Source organism: Eutrigla gurnardus (genome assembly GCF_963514095.1).
Source record: "Eutrigla gurnardus genome assembly, chromosome: 24".
Lineage (NCBI taxonomy): Eukaryota > Metazoa > Chordata > Actinopteri > Perciformes > Triglidae > Eutrigla > Eutrigla gurnardus.
Genome location: NC_139935.1, coordinates 2720746 through 2745291, shown reverse-complemented (window position 1 = coordinate 2745291; position 24546 = coordinate 2720746). Strand labels below are relative to the sequence as shown.

General features: G+C 47.5%; 5 protein-coding genes across 9 annotated transcripts; all 5 read right to left on the bottom strand.

The window, feature by feature from the left end:
- Window positions 1–871: 871 nt before the first annotated feature.
- LOC311009842 (adenylate cyclase type 8-like) lies at window positions 872–8072 on the bottom strand. 2 transcript variants are annotated; one of them, XM_084004260.1, is made up of 23 exons: window positions 7824–8072; window positions 7508–7705; window positions 7032–7271; window positions 6718–6946; window positions 6494–6643; window positions 6272–6402; window positions 5782–5893; window positions 5566–5693; window positions 5331–5489; window positions 4757–4991; window positions 4486–4674; window positions 4313–4413; window positions 4032–4233; window positions 3783–3884; window positions 3573–3700; window positions 3392–3488; window positions 3127–3285; window positions 2638–2784; window positions 2354–2464; window positions 1903–2017; window positions 1694–1818; window positions 1526–1624; window positions 872–1437 (listed from the first exon to the last, which is right to left on the bottom strand). In XM_084004260.1, the coding sequence occupies exons 1-23, from the start codon at window positions 8063–8065 to the stop codon at window positions 1255–1257; spliced, it is 3582 nt and encodes a 1193-aa protein (XP_083860386.1). In that variant the 5' UTR covers window positions 8066–8072; the 3' UTR covers window positions 872–1254. The 2 variants fall into 2 exon arrangements, with proteins under 2 accessions (XP_083860386.1, XP_083860387.1); XM_084004261.1 differs by having other exon boundaries at window positions 2372–2464; window positions 3392–3473.
- A 2165-nt stretch (window positions 8073–10237) lies between these two features.
- On the bottom strand, window positions 10238–13593 carry dnajc27 (DnaJ (Hsp40) homolog, subfamily C, member 27). The gene is made up of 6 exons (XM_084004270.1): window positions 13228–13593; window positions 12644–12726; window positions 12479–12548; window positions 12196–12360; window positions 11830–12113; window positions 10238–11611 (listed from the first exon to the last, which is right to left on the bottom strand). Exons 1-6 carry the CDS (start codon window positions 13312–13314, stop codon window positions 11479–11481), a joined length of 822 nt encoding a protein of 273 aa, XP_083860396.1. The 5' UTR covers window positions 13315–13593; the 3' UTR covers window positions 10238–11478.
- Window positions 13594–14035: 442 nt separating this feature from the next.
- cd247 (CD247 molecule) lies at window positions 14036–18104 on the bottom strand. 2 transcript variants are annotated; one of them, XM_084004272.1, is made up of 8 exons: window positions 17911–18104; window positions 15876–15973; window positions 15758–15802; window positions 15573–15623; window positions 15447–15482; window positions 15267–15320; window positions 15103–15132; window positions 14036–15018 (listed from the first exon to the last, which is right to left on the bottom strand). In XM_084004272.1, exons 1-8 carry the CDS (start codon window positions 17969–17971, stop codon window positions 14953–14955), a joined length of 441 nt encoding a protein of 146 aa, XP_083860398.1. In that variant the 5' UTR covers window positions 17972–18104; the 3' UTR covers window positions 14036–14952. The 2 variants fall into 2 exon arrangements, with proteins under 2 accessions (XP_083860398.1, XP_083860397.1); XM_084004271.1 differs by having other exon boundaries at window positions 15103–15135; window positions 17911–18099.
- Window positions 18105–18599: 495 nt separating this feature from the next.
- creg1 (cellular repressor of E1A-stimulated genes 1) lies at window positions 18600–20388 on the bottom strand. The gene is made up of 4 exons (XM_084004273.1): window positions 19993–20388; window positions 19420–19539; window positions 19213–19326; window positions 18600–19132 (listed from the first exon to the last, which is right to left on the bottom strand). Exons 1-4 carry the CDS (start codon window positions 20287–20289, stop codon window positions 19046–19048), a joined length of 618 nt encoding a protein of 205 aa, XP_083860399.1. The 5' UTR covers window positions 20290–20388; the 3' UTR covers window positions 18600–19045.
- Window positions 20389–20871: 483 nt separating this feature from the next.
- On the bottom strand, window positions 20872–24491 carry setdb2 (SET domain bifurcated histone lysine methyltransferase 2). Of its 3 annotated transcripts, XM_084004263.1 has the most exons (10): window positions 24198–24490; window positions 23785–23898; window positions 23616–23705; window positions 23172–23323; window positions 22818–23093; window positions 22406–22734; window positions 21941–22325; window positions 21591–21794; window positions 21180–21268; window positions 20872–21096 (listed from the first exon to the last, which is right to left on the bottom strand). In XM_084004263.1, the coding sequence occupies exons 1-10, from the start codon at window positions 24235–24237 to the stop codon at window positions 20919–20921; spliced, it is 1857 nt and encodes a 618-aa protein (XP_083860389.1). In that variant the 5' UTR covers window positions 24238–24490; the 3' UTR covers window positions 20872–20918. The 3 variants fall into 3 exon arrangements, with proteins under 3 accessions (XP_083860389.1, XP_083860388.1, XP_083860390.1); XM_084004262.1 differs by having other exon boundaries at window positions 22818–23323; XM_084004264.1 differs by having other exon boundaries at window positions 20919–21096; window positions 21180–21263; window positions 22818–23323; window positions 24198–24491.
- Between the last annotated feature and the right edge of the window lie 55 nt (window positions 24492–24546).

The window sequence follows — 24546 nt, the reverse complement described above, 5'->3', positions numbered from 1 at the left end:
ACCCGAAACTTTCCAGTATTTAGCTGCCGCCAACTGGCACCACCAGGATGATTCGTTTTCTGTCTATCGGTCAATGAAGTTTGGTGCTGAGAAACTAAAGGAAGCCGTTTATTGGCCTGTGGATGACAATCAGGAGTGACCTGCTGCACGTGACCTTTGACCCCAGATAAAGTCTGTGATTAGCTCCTGAGATAAGATTAATTATTCACAGCTAGGCTCGTGGCCGGAGGTCAAAGGTCAGGCCCCCCTCCCAGGTGACCCGGGTCACAGCGAGACCTTCATTCATGTATTAATACACAAACGATAGAAAGGAAGTATCTATATATCTATTTATATATATATATATATATATATATATATATATATATATATATATATATATATATATATATATATATATATATATATATATCGTTTATTTGATGAACTTGAAGCTGAATGTGGTTTTGTAACATCAGCTTCCTGTCACGCCTCTGATGTCCCGCCTCTGATGTCACGCCTCTGATGTCAAGCCGCGTTTACTCACACATAGTTTACATTAGTGTCGCCGGGTCACTCACTGCTCCATGTGATCTGGAACCAGATCAGACCAGATCCTTCAGCTGCTTTTATTCCAGAGAAAAGTTCAACAGATGAGAGACAATAATAACAATAATAATAAGTGATCATAATAATCAGTGATAATAGCTATAACAATAATAGTAATAACAATAATAACAAGAAGTGATCATAATTATAATAATAATAATATGTGTATTTTCGGTTTCGTTGAGGCTGTTTTTCAGCTGATGTTTCCTGAACGTTGCTTCTTGTTTCCAGTGAGAACAGACGAGGCAGCAGCAGCTGACGTTGGTCGTCAATGATTCACCAGACAGTCGATCAGCGAGGCCCAACACACACTGAAGGGAATTGATCTCAGACTCTGATACCAGTTTTATTGACTTTGATCTCAGAGAATTTCTAAAAAGGTTTGAAAAAACATGTTCACGAGCAACGCTGCAGCGTGTTCAGGTGCTGCTGGGAAATGTCAGCTTCCAGGTCAGGAGCTGCAGGAAAAACCTGCAGGTGGACTTGTACTTGAAGGACTCGTTTAACATTAAACCGTCTAATAAACAACAACAACAACATTCAGGATGGAAACGTGAAACAATGGTCACGGCTCCCCCTGCTGGTCGCTGCCTGTAAGCACACACACTGGGGACTCAGACCAGAGCTCCGGGTGCCGGTTCGAGTCCACGTCTCTGTCCTGCAGCGCTACGACACCGCCAACAGGTGGAAGCCTCCGTTCTCCTCCCTCAGGTTCTCCCTCTTGCGGGCCTGGACCAGACTGTAAACCACCTCCCCCAGGGTGTTCCTGTGGGGGCTGAAGCCCCGCCCCCCGCCGCGCTCCCCCACGCCGGCCTGCCGGCCCTGACTGCTCACGAAGAAGGTACGCACCTGACGGAGGAAGACAAAGCCCTGGTGTCTTACCGTTTGAATATTCGTGGCAGCATGAATACATCAGCAGAGGTTATTAGCGACTGACCTTTCCGTGCCGCTCGCTGATGCCTTTCAGGTAGACGTCGCCTCTCAGCTGCCGCAGGAAGCCTCGTTCCACCAGGAGGCAGCTGGTGGATTCCGGGACCTGAAGGGGGGGGGCTTATAAGGTCACATGTCACCACACAGACACGCCCACAGACAGGTGTGTCCTCACCTGGATCCTCCCGCTCACGCCGGTGCTCTCCATCCTGCTCGCCATGTTCACCGTCGTGCCCCAGATGTCGTACTGAGGTTTGGTGGCGCCGATGACGCCGGCGATGACGGCGCCGTGAGCCACACCTGGATGATGTCACGGGGTCATTAATAACAACACGGAGACAGGGTACCATGTGGTTCTGGTCTCATGGGGGTCAGGGTCCGTACCGAGCCGCAGCAGGAAGCTGCTTCCTGTCTGAGTGTTGATGTGCTTCAGCGTTTCCTGCATCGCCAGCGCGAACAGAACCAGCTGACCGAGGTGATGCCAGCCGTCCTCGCACTCCTGCACGCGGGAGTGAAGCATCATGGGAAGGGAAGAGGCAGACTGTACTGGGGCGGTTCTTTTGTGAAGGAAATATTTTAAATATATATTCTAATATATATATATATAATATTTGAAATATATTTTAATATATATAATACTATTTGAAATATACATTTAGATATATTGATTTTAAAAAGAAAATGTAACATTTTTTAATATTAATGACAAATAATTGCATTTAAAACACAGAAACACACTTGAATTCTGTTACAAACAAACAAAACAAAACCTGAAAATGCTTGAACAATAAGAAAATAACTTGATTATTGATTAAAGAACCGTCTGTCAGCCGACCTGTCTGTCTGCAGAGACCTGTCTGTCTGGAGAGAGACCTGAAGCCGCCATGTAGGAGCTGCCGATGGTTTTAATCTTCTCCACCTGCTGGAAGTAACACTCATCCAGGAGCTACACACACACACACACACACACACACACACACAGGTAATGAGTTACTACATTATGAACCTTTAGTTTATTGGTGATTCTGGCAGCTGATAAATGATCAATGAATGCTGGGAATAGACACTTTAGAGTTTTACAGTTACAGTCAACTCATCATGTGTGTGTGTGGGTGTGACCTCATCGAAGGTGCTGATGATGTGGTTGAGGAGGCGGAGACACTCGACGTGCTGATGGACGGCCTCCTTCTGCTCGTAGACATCAGAGAAACCCGGCAGGGAGGCAAAGAGGACGCCGACCCGCTGGTACGCCTGAGAGTACAGCTCCTACACACACACACACACACACACACACACACACACACACACACACACACACACACACACACAAGTGATGGTGATAAGTAAAAAGTGTGAAGTCATGCTTTGTAAGGTCTGTCTGCAAGACCACAAGCTAACTACTTTTAAAACGCTGGTTTTCTGAATGGAGTCTGGTTGATGGACGCTAGGCTATGCTAACATTATAGCTGCTCCATCAACACTCCAAATAAGGGTATCTAGACATAAATATGGCAGAGACCTTGTTGTCTCTGGTTTCTCCACATAATCTGGTCTGGTCTCTGGACTAATTGTGAGCTACTATCTAGACCTCTGGGGGACCACAGGTACCTCGTCGTGGCGGTCTCTCTCCAGGTAGTGCTGGGCGACGTGGGCCGGCAGGATGTTGAGCAGCAGACACTCGTTGTGTTCCCTCAGCTCCTTCATGTCCTCGACCTCCTTCCTCGCCTGGAGACGCCACAGGAAGTCCAGCCGCGCCGTCGCCTCCAACTGCCGCCAATGACATCACCATCAATACAGAATCAGTGCTGATCAAATCCACACGGAAAACAGTGAAGGAACCAGTGAAGGAACCAGTGGAACCAGTAGACGTCACCTGTCTGCTGTTGTAGAGGACCGCGACCACGAACATCACCATGAGGACCACACAGACCCCCTTCCTGCACAGGTGATGAGACCTGAGAGACACAACCCTTTATATGGCTGATCAACACATGTAGACTTGCTTTTTATTGGCTAGCTATCACTGGCTAGCGTAGCATAGCATTGGTAAGCACCTGTGGGTTTCTATGAGGAAGGTGGAGACGCCGGCGGTCAGCAGGAGGACGGCCAGCTTCAACACGCAGCTCAACCGGAGGAACACCGCACAGGTAACCATGGCAACCACGCCGCTCAGCAGCGTGTTCTGTAACACGGGGAACATCGTGAGGAAGGTCGTGTTTATCGAACGTAGATGGGGCGATCTTTGTTTGTGTGTCGACGGTCACCTCTGGATGGGTGCAGATGTTGATGCCCGGCCAGGTGGAGGTGGGCGGAGCCAGCCGGGAGCCACTGATGTTCAGGTGAGATTCTGACGAATCACACCACAGCTTGAGGAGGGAGGGAAGGAAGGAAGGAAGGGAAGAGAAGGGAACAAGGGACGAACAAACAAGTTAGTGCAGAAGTTGTTTTTTTTGTTTAAGTGTCCAACTCGGCAACCTGACGATCAATCTGAAGAAACACTGCACCAGACTCACAATGTCCAAGGAGGCGACGGCAAAGTTGACGGTGATGGCGGTGAGTGTCAGCAGCGTTCGGGCGCTCTTAGTTTCATGAACCCAGCAACAGAGCGACTGTAGGGGGGCGGGACAATGCTTAAACTCCTCCCCCAGTGTCAGCAGCAGGAGCAGGAAGTAAACAGTGCCGCTGACCACAAACTCAGCAACCATCGGAGACAACCTGGACACCGAGCACATATAAATACACAATACACCATCAGGAGGACTGGTGGGACAGACGGATGGACAGACGGGTGTACCGTGGCGACGGGACCAGGACCTGGACACCCATCAGTAGCAGCAGCAGGATGAAGGAACAAACCATGTTGGACTTGAAGAGTTCGTCTCTCATGTGGGAGTACTGGGAGACAAGAGAGGACGGTTAACGGTCAGCTGATACCGCAGCCCCGTCCACACAGGGTGATGTCAGTACCTTTCCCTCCATGTGGGAATCCTTGAACTCCTGAGTGAAGGTGGTGATCTGCTCCTTCCTCATCCGCTCGCTGCTACGGACCTCCATGGCTCGGCGGATCCTCTTGTTGACTTCCCGGGACCCTGACTGCTGCGCTGCGATGTGATTGGGCAGCTGGGTCAGAGAGCCGTTGGTGAAGGTGGCAAGGATCTACGGAGCACCACAGGGACAAAAATCGGTCATCGTTCATTCCACATCACGGCGCGTGTCTTTTAAGGTTTCCTGTCCTCACAAAGTTCATCCCCAGACTGTCTCCAAACGGCAGCTCGGCGCTCCAGCTCGTCATCTCGTCGTAGCTAGGACGCCTCGCTCTGGGTGGCGCCGCCTCCTCCCGCGTCCCTGGACGGATCAGGTACGTGTCAACGTTGTGTTTTCGGAGGAAGTCGTTGCGTTCCTGGCCGCGCCCCGCCTCTGCCTCGTAGATCCCCCCCAGACAGTCCAGAGTGGCCCGCGAGATGTGGATCTGCCTGGGAGGACGAGACGAGAGTATGGAATTGCATCCTATGGTCAGATCACCATGGCCCGGAACACTGAGAACCTTAACAGACATCTTGTTGCCTGGAATCTGGCCAGTATCTATAAGAGTAAGTACTTACCTACTAAGTATCTGACTGATCAAATGGCAACCATTGGTCAGTCGAAATATGTACAAAAAAATGTTGTACCGGTTCAGAGAAACCAGGTTCTGTCTGTTGAAGGTTCCTGCAGTGACTTTCGGAACCGACTTTAAGTCTAGCAGTGTCCCCTAGTGGCGAGTCGCCCAGGTGACATATCAACAGTTGCATCAACAGAAAGGTGTGCCTTACCCCGCCACTCCTGCAGCCTCCAGACTGTTGGCGATGTCCACGTCCCAGCTCCAGATGTCAAACTGCCACTTCTGAAGGCCCAGAACGCCGCAAAGAACCGAACCCGAGTGGACGCCGATCCTCATGTTGACTTCCTGCTGCAGCTCCCGGCGGACGTACCTGCAACGGCGAACAGACGTCAGCGTCTTGGCTAAGCGGCGTGGAAACGATGTGGCTGTTAGAGTCTCTGAGTTACCGCATGGTGTTGATCATACTGAGGCCCATCTCCACGCAGCAGCGTGCGTGGCCCCTCTGAGGCTCCGGGACCCCCGAGACACAGTAGTAGCAGTCGCCCAGGATCTTGATCCGCATACACTGGTGCTCCTACACACAAAGACCACCGGTTACATGTCCACACAGGTCTACCTTCATCTCCTCATCAACAGATCAAACATCGCCATGGTGACCCAACCTCAGCCAGCCTATCGAAGCGACCGAATAGTTCGTTGAGAGTTTTAACGAGTTCTTGTGCCGAAAGAATGAGCGACAGAGAAGTGAAGCCAATGATGTCTGCAAACAGGATGCTGTAAAGAGAGAAAGTTTAGGAAATAAGCAATTGTCAACTTAACTAAAATTGAAAGTCTGGATTCAAACCATTCAATACCTCAGAATATAAACTTCTGTTCTCTGCGAGTGAGGAAGCACTAAACGTAACGCTGCAGCAATTCATTCTTGTCGTTGCTGACTTCGACATTGAATAAACATCCAGTAGAGCAATGTGATCTTTCCATTGACACTGTCAATTACTGCTTGTGGGGTTCCTCAGGGTTCCATTCTGGGTCCTTTATATTTTCTACACATGGGGCCTCAAACGTCAGTTGTTTACCCGACAGTGTTTACCTGGTGGTGTTCACCTGACAGTGTTGACAGGGCTTTACCCTGACGCCGTTGATGGTGTTTACCTGACGTCTTTGTAATGGTGGATGTAGATCTTGTTGAACTGGTGTGGCAGCAGATATTCGTCCATGGTGGCCATGTCGGCCGTCATCTCCAGGACCAGGAACCGAGGCAGGATGGACATCACCAGACGCTCCTGGAGGACCAGGAGTCGCAACGTTAGATGGAGGAGGACTAGAGGTCACGTTGAGAGCGCAGGACTCAAACTGTCTCGCTGAGCTTTCTACCTGTCTGTGGTTCTCCCTCTCCAGACGGACTTGCCCCTCGATGCAGCGCCTGGTCTCCAGGAAGGCCTGTCTTTGAGTCCGGTCAGACAGGAAGTGGATGGACAGACCAGCGGTGTTCATGGCCAGGTACAACAAGGCCTTGGAGGACACCTGGAGACACACACACACATTAAAAAGAGGAAGGAGCGAAGGAAACCGAGGAGGGAAGTCGGAACAGCTCAGACCTTTCTGATGGCGGTGTCCTCGCCATAGTGACAGATGAAGTCCAGCATCAGGTGCAAGGTGGAGGTGGTTGCCCCGGCAATGATGGCCCAGAAGAGGGGGAGGGACAACAGGGTGAAGGTGGAGAACAGGGAGAAGAAGACGTACCAGGAGTGATCGCTCTGCGGCCAGCTGAACACACCGACACACACCTGGACAGTCTGAGACAGCCAGCTCACCACAGACAGGTACCTGCAGGACAGACAGACAGACAGACAAGGACACTCCTGAGACAGACCGGGAAACACCTGAGACTCGCGTAGTTTCCCCAGCGTACCTCAGCCATTGTGGTGATGATGTCACCTCTCTCCTGGTCATCGCAAGCACACAGAGCCCCGCCCACAGGAGGATGGACAGGCCAGCCAGCCAATCACAGGCCAGTCCCCTCCAGCCTGGCGGCGGCGTCAGCAGCAAGATGACGAATCGGGTCAGGATGTCGATGACGTTGGTGACGACCAGAGACGTCCGTCGCTCACTGGACGAGAACTGCTGGTAGAGACACTCCAGGTCTGGAGACCTGAGACATGTACGCTAGGTTAGCTTAGGCTAGGCAAAGTTAGCTAGGGTTAGCTTAGGTTATATTACGTTATTTATGGTTATGTTATTATTATTTCCGTTCTTAAAAGTTAGGTTATTTTACATTATATTTGTCGTTAGGCAGTAGTTTGTTGGGCTTTGTGTTTAGTGTGTTTTCTGGAGTAAGTACTCCGAGTACCGGAGTACATTGGAGTACACTGGTTATTGTATCTTTACTTGAACGTGTGTTGCAGTGCGGGAATGAAGACGCCGCGCACCGTCGCCCCCGACGACACAAAGAAGTCCGCGTCGCTGAGCGAGCTGTGTGTTGTCCCTGTTGCCGTGGTGATCCTCGGGGTTGCAGGGTGGATGCGAGCGGCCGAGGAGCGCCGTTTCTGCCAGAGGGCGCCGCGGCACGCCTTGTTCCGGATCTGCCTACAACGATCACGTCTCAGATGAACACACTGAAGGGACACTGACGTACCTGTTGATGACATCACGGCGTACCTGTTGATGACATCATGGCGTACCTGTTGATGACACTGCGGCGTACCTGTTGATGTCTGCGATGTAGTCGTCCGTGACAACGATGCGGTGCCTCCCACGCTCCGGGCCGCCGGCGAGCCTCAGCGAGTACAGGTTGTGTTGGTCGATGACGTGTCGGACGGCGTTTTGCCACAGCAGCTGCTTCCTCCTCAGCCCGGGGGCGGGGCTTATGTTGGCGCTGAAGGTGATGTCACTGATCTGCCGCGATTCAACACAGCTGCCGTTCTCCAGCACGCAGCCGCCGTCCATGATGACGACAGCGGCGAAGCCAGCCTCCGCTGTGACCTGATAGGAGGATGACGTGGAAATCAACAGATTTACATAAATGAACAAACGACGATGACACGGAAAAATGTTAATTAAAGATAATTTTATGCATGTTCATGCTAACGTTACCGTGGTGACAGCTACACAACAGAACCGCAGCCTGCTGGTTTATTTAATTATTAACGAGACAAACTAATGATTCAGAGCTGCTGATTAATGAAGCTGGATTTTGCTGAGTCATTAATATGAAGGAAGTCGGATCAAAGGTGTTGATCAGATCTCTCAGCAGGACAGTTGGCGGGTCAGGTTTCAGGGCTAATCCAATCAGCTTCCAGCTCAGTGACCTGATCTCCACTCGGACATCAGGATCATTTAATCGCCATTAATCACCCGAGATCTTCTGAAGGTCATTTCAGCTAAAGCTGGCTAACAGCTGAGCTAACGGCTGAGCAAAAGGCTGAGCTAATGGCGCCGCTAACTCACACTCATAACGCGAAATGTGAACTTCGTTAACTGAGTAAAATATTGAATGTTAGCGAAACAATCGGCTTTCAACAGGAAGTGGAAGCGTGACCACGCCCACCATGGAGACTGGAAGCCTCTACGGAGACAGGAAGTGGAGACGGAATTCATGGGTCATCGGTGTTATATCTCAAACATCGTATATATCGAAAGCTACCATGCCGCTACATCAAAAACAGCAACAGTCCGACTCATGTCAGCTACAAAGACGAAAGTAAACAACCCATCACACGGTTTAACGTTTTAAACGACAACCTTGCGTCCCAAAGGTATGAGAGGGGTAAAAAAAGCTTTAAACTGGAACAGAGTCGCTAACGTTAGTCTGTTAGTTTTGAACTCCGTTAGCTTTGAACTCTGCTAGCTACAAACTCCATTAGCTTTGAACTCCATTAGCTTCCGTCTCCGTTAGCTTCAAACTCAGTTAGCTTCAGACTCTGTTAGCTTTGAACTCTGTTAGCTTTGAATTCCGTTAGATTCAGCCTTCTTTAGCTTTAAACTCCTTTAGCTTCAAACTCCGTTAGCTTTGAACTCAATTCGCTTTGAACTCCGCTAGCTTCAGACACGGTTAGCTTTGAACTCCGTTAGCTTGAACTCCGTTAGTTTTGAACTCCGTTAGCTTCAGACTTTGTTCGCTCTAAACTCTGGTAGCTTCAAACCATTAGCTCCATTAGCTTTGAACTTGATGGACAGACTTTCTGTGAACCGTAAACAAATCATTGGCTAATGGCTGAAGCTAATTGTAACGTCATCGTACATTGTTTTTGGACTGATCATGTTTCTGAACCGACCTGCTGCCGAGTCGTCTTCACGCCATCCGTCTGATCTTTGCTTCTCTTCTTTCAAAGGACTTTTTTTTTTACTCAGGTTTTTCCACCAGTTTCCTGTTTCTTTTTCTTCTGTGGTTCCTTTTTTAGCAGAGATCCTCCGTTAGTAAACCTGAACACGTGTCTGTGGAGACGGAGGACCCAGACCTGTTGGGACCCAGACCTGTACGGAGGTCCAGAGGGTTTCATTCACCTACAGAAAACAACAGAACCCGGAGACGGAGCCGGCCGGCGGCTCATTAAGAAGCAGGATTAACTCTGTGTGAGTGTGTTCAGGTGCATGATGGGATTGGACGACCTCCAACCAGGTCACGCCGTTTGTTTGTCTGAATGACGATGTTAAAAATACAACTTTCTGACTACACAAGGATGAAACTTCCAATGAGGAACCAACAGAGTCCAGATGATGTCATAAAAGAGGGCGGTGCCAACAAAGGAAACCACAGACTGTATATGGGACGTGGATGTCGTCATGGTGATGGCACCCGTCAGTTTGTGGACTACAATGTCGAAGCCTTCAGTTCACCACCTTGGATCTTTGACAGTAGAAAGAAGTGACCATATTTGGAGTGTGGAGAAGCGACGGGTTGATCTGAAGAACACTGGATCATTTTTATTCTGGTGTGAAGCTGCTAACAAAGTTATGATTCAAGGTCAACTTTACAGCAGTACTTTAGAGAAGTATGCTCATTTTCTCATAGACTTCTATACAATCAGAGAGGAGTCTCCCCCTGGTGGCCAGCAGTTCAACAACGTTCAAACCTGACAGTTGAATAAGAACAAACACACAAATTATTTTTGTCTTTTTATTTTTTCAGTCAAACATGCAGCAAAAGGAAGCACAGCAAACTGACACACACACACCCGAGGGTGGTCATGTGACGGCAGTGTCCTCACTAATGGGGGGGAACGTCTTCCTCCTCTTTCTCACTGTGACCTTAACGGAGGCCCGAGCACGCACATCAGATGATCCGGGTATGACACAGGTTGTGTGAGACTGCAGTCAGTCATGAGGTACGGAGGTCAAAGTGTGACTCGACAAGCGTTCTTTAATTCGTTCCCTCGACATCTCGTGGTTTTAAAGTAAAGACGTGTTACCACGGCAACATGCTGAACACTTCGTATGGGAAACAGAGATACAAACATTCAGATGTTAATTTATAAAATAGAACATTTTTAAATGATATGGAATGGAAAAATACTTCATTAATTCAATTTGTTTTGACTTCATTTATTTAGATTTTAATGCTAAATAAACTGTAGCTGCTCTTTTTGTTACCTTAATAATAATTTACTGGATATTATTTTATACATTAAAACTTTTAAATACTGTTCACAAATGCTTGTAAATAAATGTGAATAAAGAAGCAACAGGGCTGATGGGAAATGTAGTCTATAAGTCAACGAGTGATTTCTAACGTTAAAATCCATAAAAATGACGTAAAGTGACAAAGTGAAATATAAAACTAGAATCAGACCAGGAAACACAGATCTGCTGCCGTCACCATGGAAACGAGAAAGAGACGAGCAAAAGTAGTCAATAATAACTTAATTATAGTTTGAATAAATTATTTCCTTTTTTCTCACAAATGTTTAAGGACGAATTAAATTAAATCCTTTAAATGATAAAGGACGAATATGAAATTAAATAAAAGTATGTAACTAAATTGAGAAAAAACAAAGTCATTGATTTAAGGGAATAAAGTATCAACATATAAATAACATAATATTATATAAATGAGTCATGGGTAACAGGATTTGGCAACGAGGCGTTCAGGGGGAAACTGGCCGGTGGAGCCCAAAACATGAGTCTTTTAAAAGTTCTGCTCTGACCTTCGACCCGCCGCTCTGATGATGTCATCAACATCAACAGCAAGTGCGAGGACGCGGTGGAAATGTGTAAACACAACGCCTTCAGCGACGTTAAAGAAAGGTGGCGTTCAGCACCAAGGCGACGGTGCAGTAAATTAACAAACAACAACATTAACATCGGTGCAGCTGCGTGTGATTGGTCAGTCCGTGTCTGAGGCATCCAATCAGGCTCCGGGGTTATTTGATGTTCTTCAGCAGTGAGGTGCGGGCGTTCACCACTGCCTTGAAGGCGTCCTCGCTGCCAGGGGCAACGCACTTGTCCGGGTGCAGCAAGACCGCCAACTTCCTGTACGCCTTGTTCACTTCCTCCCTGCAAACAAGCGGACGGGAACCAACGTTAGTCAGATGCTTTTATCTTAGTTGACAGTACGGAAGCCCAGAGAGGACGAAACTCAAACCGCCACGGAAACAACTAAAAGGCACTTTATTCTAAATCAAAGCACTTTTCAAACCTTGAAAGCGCCGCGCTAAAACTCAGGTGTTTTCAAGGATTTCCAGGTATCAACCCTGGAAGCAGCTGTGACTCACCGTGTGGCGCCCGGTTTCACCCCCAGCATGTCCCAGGAGTCCTTGCTGTTGCGGATGCGGCGGATGGTGTCGGCCTGCTCCTTGGTGAAGCCGGCGCTGACCTCCGCCACGGGACGCTTCCCGCCGTTCTCACACATGTCGGTGATGGAGGAGAAGAACGCCTGGAACATCTCATTGATGCCCTCGCCGCTCTGCGCCGACGTCTCAAAGTAGTGGAACCCACGGGACTCCGCCCACAGACGCCCCTCCCCCTCGTCCACCGCCCGCCGCTTCGTCAGGTCCACCTGCAGCCAGGAAGTCACAGGAAGTCACAGGTTACGTGGCAGCGGCATGACCGATTATGAATAAAAAGGAAGTGCGTCCGACCTTGTTGGCGCAGACGATGAACACGATGCTGTCCATGTTGGCCTGAGAGCCCATTTCCTGTTTCATCTCGCCGAGCCAGCTGTCCAGGGCGTCGAAGCTCTCCCGCAGGCCCACGTCGTAGACCAGCAGGACCCCCTGGCTGTCCTTATAGAACTCGTTACGCACCTGACACCACAGAAGAAGAAGGAGAAGAAGAGTCACTTCCTGCTGCAGCAGCTCCCCCTGCTGGACACTGGCACACATCACAGCTCGTAAACAGCAACATGAAGGTGAGGAGACTGACTTCGTAGAAGAAAGGATGGCCGGCCATGTCGAAGATGTTCACTTTGATCTCCCGGTCTCGAACCTGCACCCTGACAACACAACACACACGTCACCACCGGTGCCACGCACGCACACACCACAAACACGCACGCTTCACATCGTCACAACCACACAAGCAACCTACTTGGTGACGCCATAGTCGATGCCGATCGTGGCCAAATACTTGGGCACGAACCTCTTCTCGCAGTAGCGTTTGATGATGCAGCTCTGCAAAGGAAACGGGGTTCAGCTCTCGCGCCAGACTGCATTCAGAAATATCGCTATTTAACGGTCGATTGGAGATTTACTGTTATGTATTTAGAGGTACTATTCATGTACTCTATTTTAGAATCTGTAGGTTCTTCTGGAGCATTCGGCTTTCATATTTGACACCAAGCAGACGTTGTTTTATCACAGTGTCTCCTTTAGATCTGGTTCATGTCGCTGTCAAATAAAGACTCCTGACAAGAAAGACAATTATACAATATCAACATGTAACTCATTAGCCGAATTTGAGAGGATAAAGACATCTTTAGAAAAGCGTCAGAGTCGATTTTGCACTTTGAATGACTTGTTAGTAATAAGCAAGAGAGCGTGAAAGTAGTAGATTTTAAACGGAATCTGGTTTAAATACAGAGACGCGCCGGTCCAACGCAGCGAACGCGCCGGAGCTTAAATGTGCCGAATTCACCATGGAGTCTGGTGTGGAGCAACGCGCCGGTCTCTTACCTTCCCAACCTCGGCATTCCCGAGGCTGATCACCTTCACGCGGAGAGATTTCTTGTTGTCTCGCCGCTTCGGCGCGTTTGTTTCCATGTTTTAGTGGGACGTTAGCAGCTGCTGCTGCTTGTTGTTGTTGTTAGGAGCGCGGCTAACAGCGCTAACTAGCCGTTAGCAGCCCGGCTCGTCGTGACCGCGGTCTTCAAATCGTGTATTTATCGTGTTAATGAGCCACGGCGCATCTTTTTTACGTGTTTGACTTTGTCGTCAGTGCTAACGTTCCGGTTCGGCTGCCATTGTAACACACGGCCGGGACACAGCGAGCCTGCTGCTAGCTCCCTCATAGCCGACTAGGCTAACCAGCGACAAGTTAGCCGCTACGCAGCTCAACACGTTTTCCGCTCATTCTTTTCAGAATAAAACGAGCGGGAATGAAGATTACTTTTTTTATTCACACAATTAAACACAAACAACAACAAAAAGCTTTAATCGATATTAAATTTGGGATCTACCCCTGAAAATCGTGTTTTCAGTTATTCAAATTGTTTGATATGGATATCTCTTTATTTGAAAATGTGAAAACGGACTCAGCGTTCAAGGTGTGAATTTATTAATAATTAACCAACTGAAAGGCGTTTTAATGGTGTTCTGCACTACACTATACAGGCTACATTTAATAATTAAAGAGAGTTAACCCTTACCGGAAACAGGCAAGTTTGCAGTGAATTATTAAATCTATGAAAGCAAACCTTGTCGAAATACCAAACGTCTGTTGTTGTTTTTTTAATCTACCAAGTAAAATGTTGGATTTCTCTACTGTCGTTAGGATTTCTTAAAACACACCTTTTTAATATCAGAAATAAAGCTTTTACAGAGCAAACACGAACACAATATTCATATAGAAACAGCACAACTTCTCAGGAAAATATCAGACCAATAAAACAAAGCTTCTTAAAAAGCTGGTCAGGTTATGACTTTCTTTGAGTATCTAAACGCATCAGAACAGACTGATAATCAAAACAACCTGTTATTGTTTTACATTTACAGCTTTAACTCGCAGGAGAAAATAGTGAAATTGTTGATCAGGTGTAGAATTCAAATATATTCACAATGCTGTTAATAAAACATTGATCATTATTATTTCTTTCTCTTTTTTTTAAATCTTTTTTTTCCTTTTTTAGCTGACGACCAAACCTGAAGGTTCATTCTGATGATCAATCTACGACGGAGTATTAGGGCCAGACTAAGAGAAAAAAATATATATATTTTTTTAAATTACGAGAATAAAGTCGTAACATTACGAGAAAAAAAGTCATAATATTAGGTCTACGAGAATAAAGTCGTAACATTACGAGAAAAAAGTCATAATATTACCAGAATAAAGTCATAATATTACAAGAATAAAGTCATAATATTACGAGAATAAAGTCGTAATATTACAAGAATAAAGTCGTAATATTACGACTTTATTCTCGTAATATTATGACTTTTATTCTGGTAATATTACGACTTTTATTCTGGTAATATTATGACTTTTATTCTCGTAATATAACTTTTTTCTTGTAATTTAAAAAAAAAAAATTGTTTCTTTTAGTCTGGCCCTAATAATCCGTCGTATCAATCAATATGAATGATTCCATTAAAATACCTTAATGACTTCATGATCGACTAATAGAAAAACAACACGATCGATAATTGTGATTTGTGTTTGAGGCTGACAGGAAGTGATCGGCATCAGCGAGCAGGAAGTGGCTGCATCTGCAGGGAGTCGTAGGTGTCCCTGGCGGCGGCGCTCAGACCCTGAAGACGCGTCACAAAACGTATCGATCAGTATTGATCATGTGTATTGATCACGTGTATTGATCAGGTTTATTGATCTCTCACCTGGTAAACCTGCTCGTTCTTCCTCTGACGCTGCTGCGCCACCAACACGATCAGGTCATCACCGATATCCGATCAATGAGGGGAAACACGAAAAACAAGATCAGCTGACGTTCATGACAACATGAAGAGACATAAGCAATAATCAATAATCAATAACCACTGACCTCTCTTTTCAAAGGAAGTTCTTTGTATTCGCCTTGAACCCGTGGGTTCAAACCCTGATCAATAAATCACAATCATCATCAGCAATTTAAAACAATCACACCCATATGTGGAGATATATTGATCACGTGATCAGCATGAACACGTGAGTTCTAGTGTGTGTGTGTGTGTGTGTGGGTCACCGTGTACGTGTCGTCACCGTCCGCCATCGCGCGGTTCTACAACACAGAACAGACCTCGGTTCTTTAGAGTTCTAAACAGGTTCTCATCCGTCCGATCACTGATCTCAGAACCTCCTAAGAACTCACCCGGTCTCTCGCCAGCTGGGAGTACCCTCCGGAGCTCTGCCCCTCCAGGTCCTGAACGCAGCACAGCATGACAACAAACAGCGTTACAACACACAACGTTACAACACACAACGTTACAACACACAACGTTACAACAACACACAACGTTACAACACACAGGGAGTGGATGATGAGGGAGGACTCACGCTGTAGATGCTCTCCTCCGTCGCCTTCACTTTGCTTCGGAAGAACTACAAAGAAAAAGACAATTCATGGTGACGGTGAACTCCAGGAACCCGTCAAAATAAAAGCGGGAGAACAGACCTTCTCCTTGATGAACATGCCGGTGATGACGAGTCCGTAGAGACCGAGGAAGCCGTCCAGGATGTAACACAGCTGGGGGTCGTACATCCCCATCGCCTCTGTGGACCAGAGAGAGGCTTTTATTGTGAAGGCCAACAGAGCAGCTGTTATTATGAAAGGTAACAGGGCAGCTTTTATTGTGAAGGCCACCAGAGGGAGATGGGGGAGAGAGAGAGTAATCCGATTCAGAAGCTGCTTTAAAAAGGTTGAATTTAAGAGAAACACAAACTCTGGTTACTGTTGTAGTTTTACTGTGTACTGATACTGTGTACTGATACTGTGTACTCATCAGTTTCCATGAAGATGTTTCTATGAGTCATGATGAATAATGAGACATCCTGTCAGAGCAGAAAAAGTATGAGAAAGTACTTTCCTCAGCATCATTTCAGCATAAACATGTGTATAAATACCACTGTGTTCAGGTTTAAGTACCCCAGTGCAGTAAAACTACGACCAGTACTACTCCTCGTCTCTTTCCCTCAACTTTATTAACAAGCATATATATAATAAGAAAATTAAAGGTCACACATTTAGACTGACACAAGCTCAGAAACTACCAAAAATAAAAACAAATACAGGCTGTCTGGTAGTAGTAGAAGTAGTACTACAGGTATTAGCAGCAGTAGTAGTCATATAAGCATGAACAAACAGCTTCACACAGTTCAGAAGCTGCTTTAAAAAAGGCCTAATTTAAGAAACAGCTGTAATCCAACATCTTATAAGTGACAAGTCCTGACTCATATACTATATTATTATATTTATTATAGTAGTAAAACTAAAGTAGGAGTAGGATTAAAAGAAGGATCGGAAGTTATTTAAATTAATAATAATAATTAAAGAATTTAAAAGAAACTGCAAAGAGTCAAGATTTTCAAATTACAAAACCAGAAGCTGCATAATATTTATTATTAGTATAATTATTATTATAATTATTATTATAATAGCACAGCTTCATTATATGTATTATATATGCTTATTTTATCTGATTGGCTCCTGAAGAAAGACGACTATCACAGAGTTCATCTCTAAAAGACAACTCCAGAAATAAAACCTTATTTTCGGCTGCGCGTTTTGAGCGCCGAGCTCACGAAGCCGCAGGTCACATGACCGTCAGCTCATCGGCCCAACACAAACCGCGGCAGCTTCCTGAAAAGGGGGTTTGTGGTCGATTAATCTGCTCTGAACTGCAACGCCGATGAACGGCGGACACATTAATCAGGAAACTGTCACAAGGCGATGAAGGCGATGAAACCAGAATCACTTTTACATTTCAGAAACTTTAACTCAAACAATAAATAGATAAACTGCAAACGAAACACCTATTTTTCAATGTCACCTAAAATACTGTTAATATAACTGCATTTGATTGTAATAACCCCTTATTAACCTTTTAATAACCTCTTATAACCTTTCATACCCCTGGACACTTAATACCCTTTAATAACCTTTTAATACCCTTAATAACTCTTTAATACCCTTTAATAACCTTTTACTAACATCTAATAACCATGTATTACCCTTTAATAACCCTCTAACAATGTAGTGATAAATTTGACTCGTCAGCTGAGCTTTTTTTTTTTTTTGTCCGCAGGTCGAACTAACGTTAGCATGCAAGCACTAACCTGCCGTGCTAACAACAACATGCTACCGTTAGCATCAGCAGCTAAGACTGACATATTCGAGGTCGAGCAGAAAAACCAACATGGCCGCCGGAGACAAGCTTCTTTTGTTCTCCAACGACAGCGCTCATCTTCTTCGCTGGTTTCGAGATCTGAGGGCGTTTCCTGTTTTCACGTAGACCACAGACAGGTTCACGTCGGTGTTTACGAGTTAAATACGATCTCAGTTAAATACGATCTCAGCTACATCTCTAGAGTTCAATACGTGTTTATCAGAGATCGGAGAAACATTTCGACCTTTAAATGTTTCAGCCGGCTCGCAGTGCAAAAACCCACGTTGACCAAACAGATCTGGTTCATGAAAGCTGGTCCCCTACCTGCCGGCTGGGCCACCGAGACCAGGACCAGGAGGCCAGAAACCCAGACCTGGAGCTCCATCCTCTCCGGCTGCTTTCACCAGAAGAATGAAGCAATGCTCGTCTTCCTCGCCGCCTCCGAGTGGAACAGGAAGTGGTGGCGAGCTTCTCTGACAGGTGTGACACACAAACACACACACAAACACACGTTCGGAGGTCATGTGGAAATGACAAAAGTCTTGATGTTCCACTGAAACGTGAATACTGTATGTCTCCTTCCTGCTGTTGTTCTTTTATGTAAATATACCACCTAAAAACACACTTTCATGTACTTCTACTTCAGGACAAGAATGGCTGTTATCTGTCGATATACTTAAAGACCAAGTTGATACTTGTGTATATTTGACTTAAGTTTTCATAAAACATCATCAGTTTTTAAGGTTTTTTAAGCATCAGTCAGATAGAGAGTACTAAAATACTCAAGTAACTGAAAGTAGTACTTCAATGTAGTCATCTTTCTCAAAGTACACAGAACAAAAATGTTTCAACAATATAGTTGAGTAAAAGAACATTTTATTTACACAAATCATTGGTTAACATTCTTTCACAGCAAATTCATCAAGTTATTAAGAAGCGGAATAAAGTTTTGAAGGGTCACACAAACAACTGCTGTGAACAGAAGCCCCGCCCCAAATGCAAGCCCCGCCCCTAATACAAACCCCCTTACTATTTCTCCAATTTACATTCATACATTGATGTCCTGCCGACAGCTAAGAATCATGGGAAATGCCGTTATTCATCGAGGAATTAAGAATATATAACATTACTTTGCCACACACACTTAAAATACAAACATTTCATCAGAATACTGTCATATTTTTCATCTGAACCTCGTTGCTTTCACCTTAAACCCGCCTGTTAGTGGCTGAAGTCTGGTGCGTTTAGGAGGTCGAAGCAAGAAAAGCTGAAATATTTGTTCGTAAATCACATTTATGAAAATAATCTAAACTGTATTTCTGAAGTGAGATTCAAAGTTTTTGATTTGTATAAAAATATTTCTGTTTGTTAAATGTTCTCACGTTGGGAGTTGTAGTCCAGCTCTCACAGAACTACAAACAGAAGAATCAGAAACTACAGGAACCAGCAGCCCTGAGTGTCAGTGCTGCTTCCTGTGCAGCGGCGCCTGGAAGTATTCCTCTGGGGAGACTGTCTTCACCCCGCCGAAGTAGTCCAGCACCCAGACCTGCAACACAGCGGGGTCGTACTTTTATTTAGCAACGGTAGTAGTAGTATTACTAGTAGTACTGGTAGGAGTTCTGGTACCTGAGTGATGTTGAACTTGGCGAAGAACCAGTCGTGGTCCGACGGCCAGTTGATCATCTCTGGATGTCGACTGAACAGAGATTTCTTTGCAAACTCGGCCTCCGTCCCGTTGACCTGGAGGAGGTCATGTGACAGCGTCATGTGACGGCCGAGCTGTGTGTGTGTGTGTGTGTGTGTGTGTGTGTGTGTGTGCGCATGCATACGTACCTCCAGCACAGAGCCAGACAGGATGAGGTGGGCACAGAGAGGACTCTGGGGGTCGTAGCCCTGCTGCCGGCAGTAATCTGTCTGAGCCAGAGACATGGAGAGAGACGCCACCGGCGCCACCTGCAGGGGACACGCCGTCACTACAACTCTCCTGTTATAATCCCGACTCCTTTAATAACCTCAACTCCTTTCACCGTCATTGTTTCCATGGAAACGTCTTCCGGCAAACTCATCAACGAACTTTCCAAAAACTCAACTCGGTGTTTTTTTTTGGGCCGCGTTCTCGGTCACATGACTTCAGCTTCAGCATGTGACTTCCACTCACAAACTGCTGAGTCACCGTGGAGGAATTGCTGCGTCACGGTGGAAAGTGGTGCCGTTTACTGAAAGTTTGCATGACTTAATAAAACTTCCGTCATCACGTTTATTGATTTATTTAAACACTTATATCTTTTTTATTATTAAAGAACATATTGTTGATACAAGTCTGGTTGTTTTTAGTTCTGCTTCACCTCTGTAGACCGGGACCAGGTCTATGTGACTTTGTTACACACACTCACGTGACTACGTTACCTGCAGGTCCTGCACCGAGATCTCCATGCGGGTCAGGTACATGTAGGGCGTCCCGGTCCCGGAGCCCTCCGGCCCGTCGCTCACCGAGAAGGCGTTGGAGAACGGCTGCCCCACCACCGGCTTGTGGGTGGAGATGGTGGCCATGGAGGCCCAGTCGCACTGGTGGGCCACGAAGCGGGCCACCCGGGCCACCTGGTCGTGAGGCGGGATCTGGACCCGGCAGGCGGCGGCCGGGGGGAGGGAGAACCAGAGGAGGCCGAGGAGGAGCACACACGGAGCCGGCAGGAGAGCGCTCATGGTCGGCGTAGGGGTGCGCTGAGGGTCGGTGGTGCGTGTGTGGAGGGTGCGACGCGCATGTAAACAACAACGGAGATCCGGTGGGACGTTTCAGAATAAAAGTACCAGGCCGGTTGAAACAGGAAGTTTCTCTTGCGCAACGCCTGCATTTGGATTTCAAAATAAAAGCAGCAGTTCCCCCTTTAATTCAAAACTCTTATCGTGCTTCTTTTATATATTGTCCCATTTTATGTTTGTACTCTATTCCAATTCAAATATATTGATGGTGTTTCCATGGTGACTCTTCTCTCGACTTCCCCAAAGAACTTCCAAAATAAAAGACCTAATGTCAACAATGTAAACACAGACACAGACACAGACACAGACACAGACACAGACACAGACACACACACACACACACACACACACACACACACACACACACACACACACACACACACACACACACACACACACACACACACACACACACACACACACACACACACACAGAGAGAGAGAGAGAGAGAGAGAGAGAGAGAGAGAGAGAGAGAGAGAGAGAGAAAATCCCTTGAAATAAAATAACCTAAAGTGATTTTTCACATTTATTTAGAAAAAGATTTTTATAAAAAGTGTCCAGATGTTTTATTTTACAGGGGAACGGAGCGGTCCATCAGTCGGGAGGGAGGGAGGGGTGACCCTGAACCTTTGACCTCACACATGTCACACAGCTTCTCCTCGATGCCAGACTGTCCTCGGCAACCGTTGCTACCGCCAAGGCCTTCGGAGGAGTAGTTCCAGGTCAGCTCAGTGCCGGCCTTCACCACCCTGGAACAGAGACGGACCAGTTAGAACCAGTCCAGCTACCAGACCAGCTACCAGATCAGCTACCAGACCGGCGGTGAGCTCACCTGCCGGTGAAGAAGGCAACGGTGGGGAAGTCGGGGTCGTGACAGTCGGTGAACACGTTCTGGACGAACAGGCTCGGCAGGCAGCTGTGCTGCAGAGACGGGATCAAAGGTGGTCAGTCAAGTGGGTTTGTTTCCATGGCGACGCAAAATCAAAGTTCAACATATTAAATATGAGATTTTTATACAACATGAAACACTTTCAGGGCAGAAAAGGTCAGAATATAATAACAAAACAATAAAATAATAATATTATTATGATTCTATGAATGTAATCTCAAAAAAGACATTGTTTTTAGAAAAAGTTACAATATTGACATATTAAATATATATGAGAGTTGAGTTGTAATTTCTAAAAGACACAATAGAATTATATGTTTATAATATAAATATGATTTATCTCTGTGGTCTTACGTTGATGAAGCGGCTCACGTTTCCCTCCTTGGTGGCGTCCAGGAAGTAAACGTCCTCCACAGTCATCGCTCTCTTCTTCGTCGACGTGCCGTTCAACTCAGGACCGCCTGCTGCCGTGGCAACCATCCTCTCCAGAACAGGGGACTGGTCACATGACTCCCCTGCTGCAGGGGACGGATCCTTGGGACCCCCAACCAAGACCTTCTGCAGACGGGACCGGGTTTTAATCTTTGTGTCTTCCTGTCAACCCCACTGCAGTAAAAGCATCTAAACGTAGTAAAAGTATCTAAACATAGTAAAAGTAAATGTCCAGAGTACATGTACTGGTGAGTATCTGAGTATCTGAGCACCTGTGTGTCGGTGGGTCTCTGGATGACGGGGACGTGGAGGGGGGGCTCCGTGGTGGGCTCCTTGGTGGGCTCCAGCACGGTGCTGCGCCCCTCCAGGACTGGGGGCGGCAGCCACTCGGTGACCACCTGCACCTCGTCGTCCGACGGCAGGTCGGCCCTCGTCAGTTTGGGGGGCGGACCCTCGGTGGGGCTGAGGCTACGCCGCAGCATCACACCTGCGTACATGCACACGAAGGTGCCGCGGTCCAGGTCGTCACGGCAACGGACCCCCCAGCCGCGGTCTGCGGTCTGGAAGACCTGAAGGCGGACCCGGATCCCCCTCTGGACCAGCCGGTTCTGGCAGCGAGCCCGGACGCAGCCGCACCACGGCCCGCACTCGTAGACCCTGAGGACAGGAAGTCACACGTCACCACTTCCTGCCAGACGCCTTGCGTTCTCACCATACACCCGCGCCCCCCGTCTTACCCCGTCGCCACCGGCTCCTCCAGCCGGAGGTGCGCGTAGCGGCGGTCCCCCGCTGTGGCGGCAGCGCAGGCGCAGCGGCGTGTGTCGCTGCAGCCGTCGGTGCAGTCGCAGCACACGGCGAACAGCGCCGGGCCGCGGGACAGGAAGCAGCCGTGAGGCCAGCGCTCCTTCCTGTAGCGGAACTCGGCGGGCCGGGCACCGCCGTCCCCCACGCACAGCTGCACCGGCGTGGGCTCCAAGCCACGGCTCAGGTCCATCTCCGGCTCCTGGGGGCCCAGCGGCAGAGGGGGGTCCAGCCGGACGGAGGGGTTGAAGGTGAAGAAGTCCACCTGGGGAGGTCCCGGGTTCCACTGTTACACAATCATACTGTAGGCTGATGATGTCACAGGTACCTGAACGCCTCGCCACACACCTGCAGGATGTCGTAGCTCTCGGAGGCCAGCAGGAAACACATCACATCGTCATGGTTACGGAGGCTCTGCCCACACGGGGCTTTGTAGACGACGTCCCAGTCGTCCTTGTCCTCACAGCTGGCAGGCTCCGCCCCCTCGTCCCTCCCCTCCGGTGACATCATCAGTGGCGCGGCGCTCAGCCTCTTGAAGCCACAGAGCAGCGGCACCTTCAGGGGGTTCTGACCCCAAAACGCAGGGGTGCACTGAGGTATGCTGGGTAAACTGGGCAAGCAGGCCTGGAGGGAGACGACAACAGTGTGTACAGGTGTGTGTACAGGTTTGTGTGTGTGTGTGTGTGCAGGAGTGTGTGTCACCTTGCAGCAGGTGTGGGGCTGGTACTCCAGCTGGACGGGGGTCAGCGGAGGCAGCAGCTCCTCTTGTCCTGCAGGGGGGGCTGCTGAGCTGGACAGCCCGTTGGAGGGAGGGGGTGGGCTGTGGTGGGAGAACTCAGCCACCAGCAGCTCATCTGGACAGGAAGGAACCGCCAAAATAAGACAACACATTATCTTTTTAAAAATATCCACATGGTTAAATTCAATGTGATATTATATTAAATTATATTAAATTTAATGATCTTAAATTAAATAATGTTATAATTTTATTTAATATTCAATATAATTAAATATAAGTTTTAGAGAAGAGTAGAGAGAAGAGTTTTAGATAAATACTGGATTCGAGTCCAGAATCGGGGTCTTTAAACGCACTGTGATGTGTTTATGTTTTGTCAATAAAGTTTGGGAATAAAAGTGAGCGTCCACCTGAGCCGATGACCACCTGGACTACAGAGGGGTCCTGGGGGGCTGGAGGGGGGCTCAGGGATTCCAGCAGCTTCAGGGCCTGAACAAAGTCTGGGAAACACACAACGGGACCCAGGGTCACCACAACAGGAAGTAGTCTTCACCACCAACGAAGAAGAAGAGTCCAAACCTTTATCTGTGGCCGTGTTCTCCTTCAGAACACTCTTCAGGTTCTCCACATACTCCAAGACCCCGTTAAAGACCTGGTCCACGTCCTCCTCGGCCCAGAAGGCTTTGGCTCGTTCTGTGAGAAAAAAAAAAAAAAAAACATGACTTCTCCTCCATCTAGTCCACATCAGACCTGGTCCAGGTCCAAACCCACTGTCTTGTCAAACCTGGACTAGAACCACATGAACCACCTTTGAGACCAGTAAAACCAGTGTGAACCAGACCGGACCCCCGATCCAAAACCACTGTAACGTTAATAAAACCTGGACTAGATTTAAATGAGTCCAGAACCTGGTTTGTCAAGCCTGGACTAGGTTAAGTCCAGAAACTGATTTCTCGTCATTAAACTACCATGCAGCTAAACCTGGTTCTTACCGACGTCTTGTGGATCTAGTGGATCTTCTTCCATTTCCATCTGAGTAAGAGACGTTAGCTTAGCTTAGCCGGCGGGCTAAAAACAACCGGTGTAACTCCGTCGTTTGCTCGCAGCGACGCTAAACACGTGATTCCGACGTGAACCGCGAGCGACGACGGGATCGTTAACGTCTTCCGTTTGACGACAACTTCACGTTTAATTCAACACGATAACAGAAACACACGAGTTCTGATTCGCGTTGTAATTGATTTACTATGTCTTGATCCTCAACGGCCGCCGTACAAGTGAAGTAATAATTGTGACCTGATTTCCGCTTTCCAGGCAGTTTTTCCATCTCTAAACGTTTTT

Coding starts and splice junctions, on each gene's coding strand:
- LOC311009842 (XM_084004260.1), bottom strand. CDS start 8,065: ATGGACGGCGGCTGCGTGCTGGAGAACGGCAGCTGTGTTGAATCGCGG. Junction 6,947..7,031: donor TCATCACCACAATGGCTGAG/GTACGCTGGGGA, acceptor TCTGTCCTGCAG/GTACCTGTCTGTGGTGAGCT. Junction 4,414..4,485: donor ATTCCCACATGGAGGGAAAG/GTACTGACATCA, acceptor CTTGTCTCCCAG/TACTCCCACATGAGAGACGA.
- dnajc27 (XM_084004270.1), bottom strand. CDS start 13,314: ATGGAAACAAACGCGCCGAAGCGGCGAGACAACAAGAAATCTCTCCGC. Junction 12,361..12,478: donor GCCATCCTTTCTTCTACGAA/GTCAGTCTCCTC, acceptor CTGTGGTGTCAG/GTGCGTAACGAGTTCTATAA. Junction 11,612..11,829: donor GTGAAACCGGGCGCCACACG/GTGAGTCACAGC, acceptor GCTTGTTTGCAG/GGAGGAAGTGAACAAGGCGT.
- cd247 (XM_084004271.1), bottom strand. CDS start 17,971: ATGGAGCTCCAGGTCTGGGTTTCTGGCCTCCTGGTCCTGGTCTCGGTG. Junction 15,803..15,875: donor GCATGTTCATCAAGGAGAAG/GTCTGTTCTCCC, acceptor TTTTCTTTGTAG/TTCTTCCGAAGCAAAGTGAA. Junction 15,624..15,757: donor CGGAGGAGAGCATCTACAGC/GTGAGTCCTCCC, acceptor TGCTGCGTTCAG/GACCTGGAGGGGCAGAGCTC.
- creg1 (XM_084004273.1), bottom strand. CDS start 20,289: ATGAGCGCTCTCCTGCCGGCTCCGTGTGTGCTCCTCCTCGGCCTCCTC. Junction 19,540..19,992: donor TCTCGGTGCAGGACCTGCAG/GTAACGTAGTCA, acceptor TGTCCCCTGCAG/GTGGCGCCGGTGGCGTCTCT. Junction 19,327..19,419: donor TGTCTGGCTCTGTGCTGGAG/GTACGTATGCAT, acceptor GACCTCCTCCAG/GTCAACGGGACGGAGGCCGA.
- setdb2 (XM_084004262.1), bottom strand. CDS start 24,237: ATGGAAATGGAAGAAGATCCACTAGATCCACAAGACGTCG. Junction 23,899..24,197: donor ACTAGATCCACAAGACGTCG/GTAAGAACCAGG, acceptor TTTTTCTCACAG/AACGAGCCAAAGCCTTCTGG. Junction 22,735..22,817: donor AGAGCTACGACATCCTGCAG/GTGTGTGGCGAG, acceptor GGACCTCCCCAG/GTGGACTTCTTCACCTTCAA.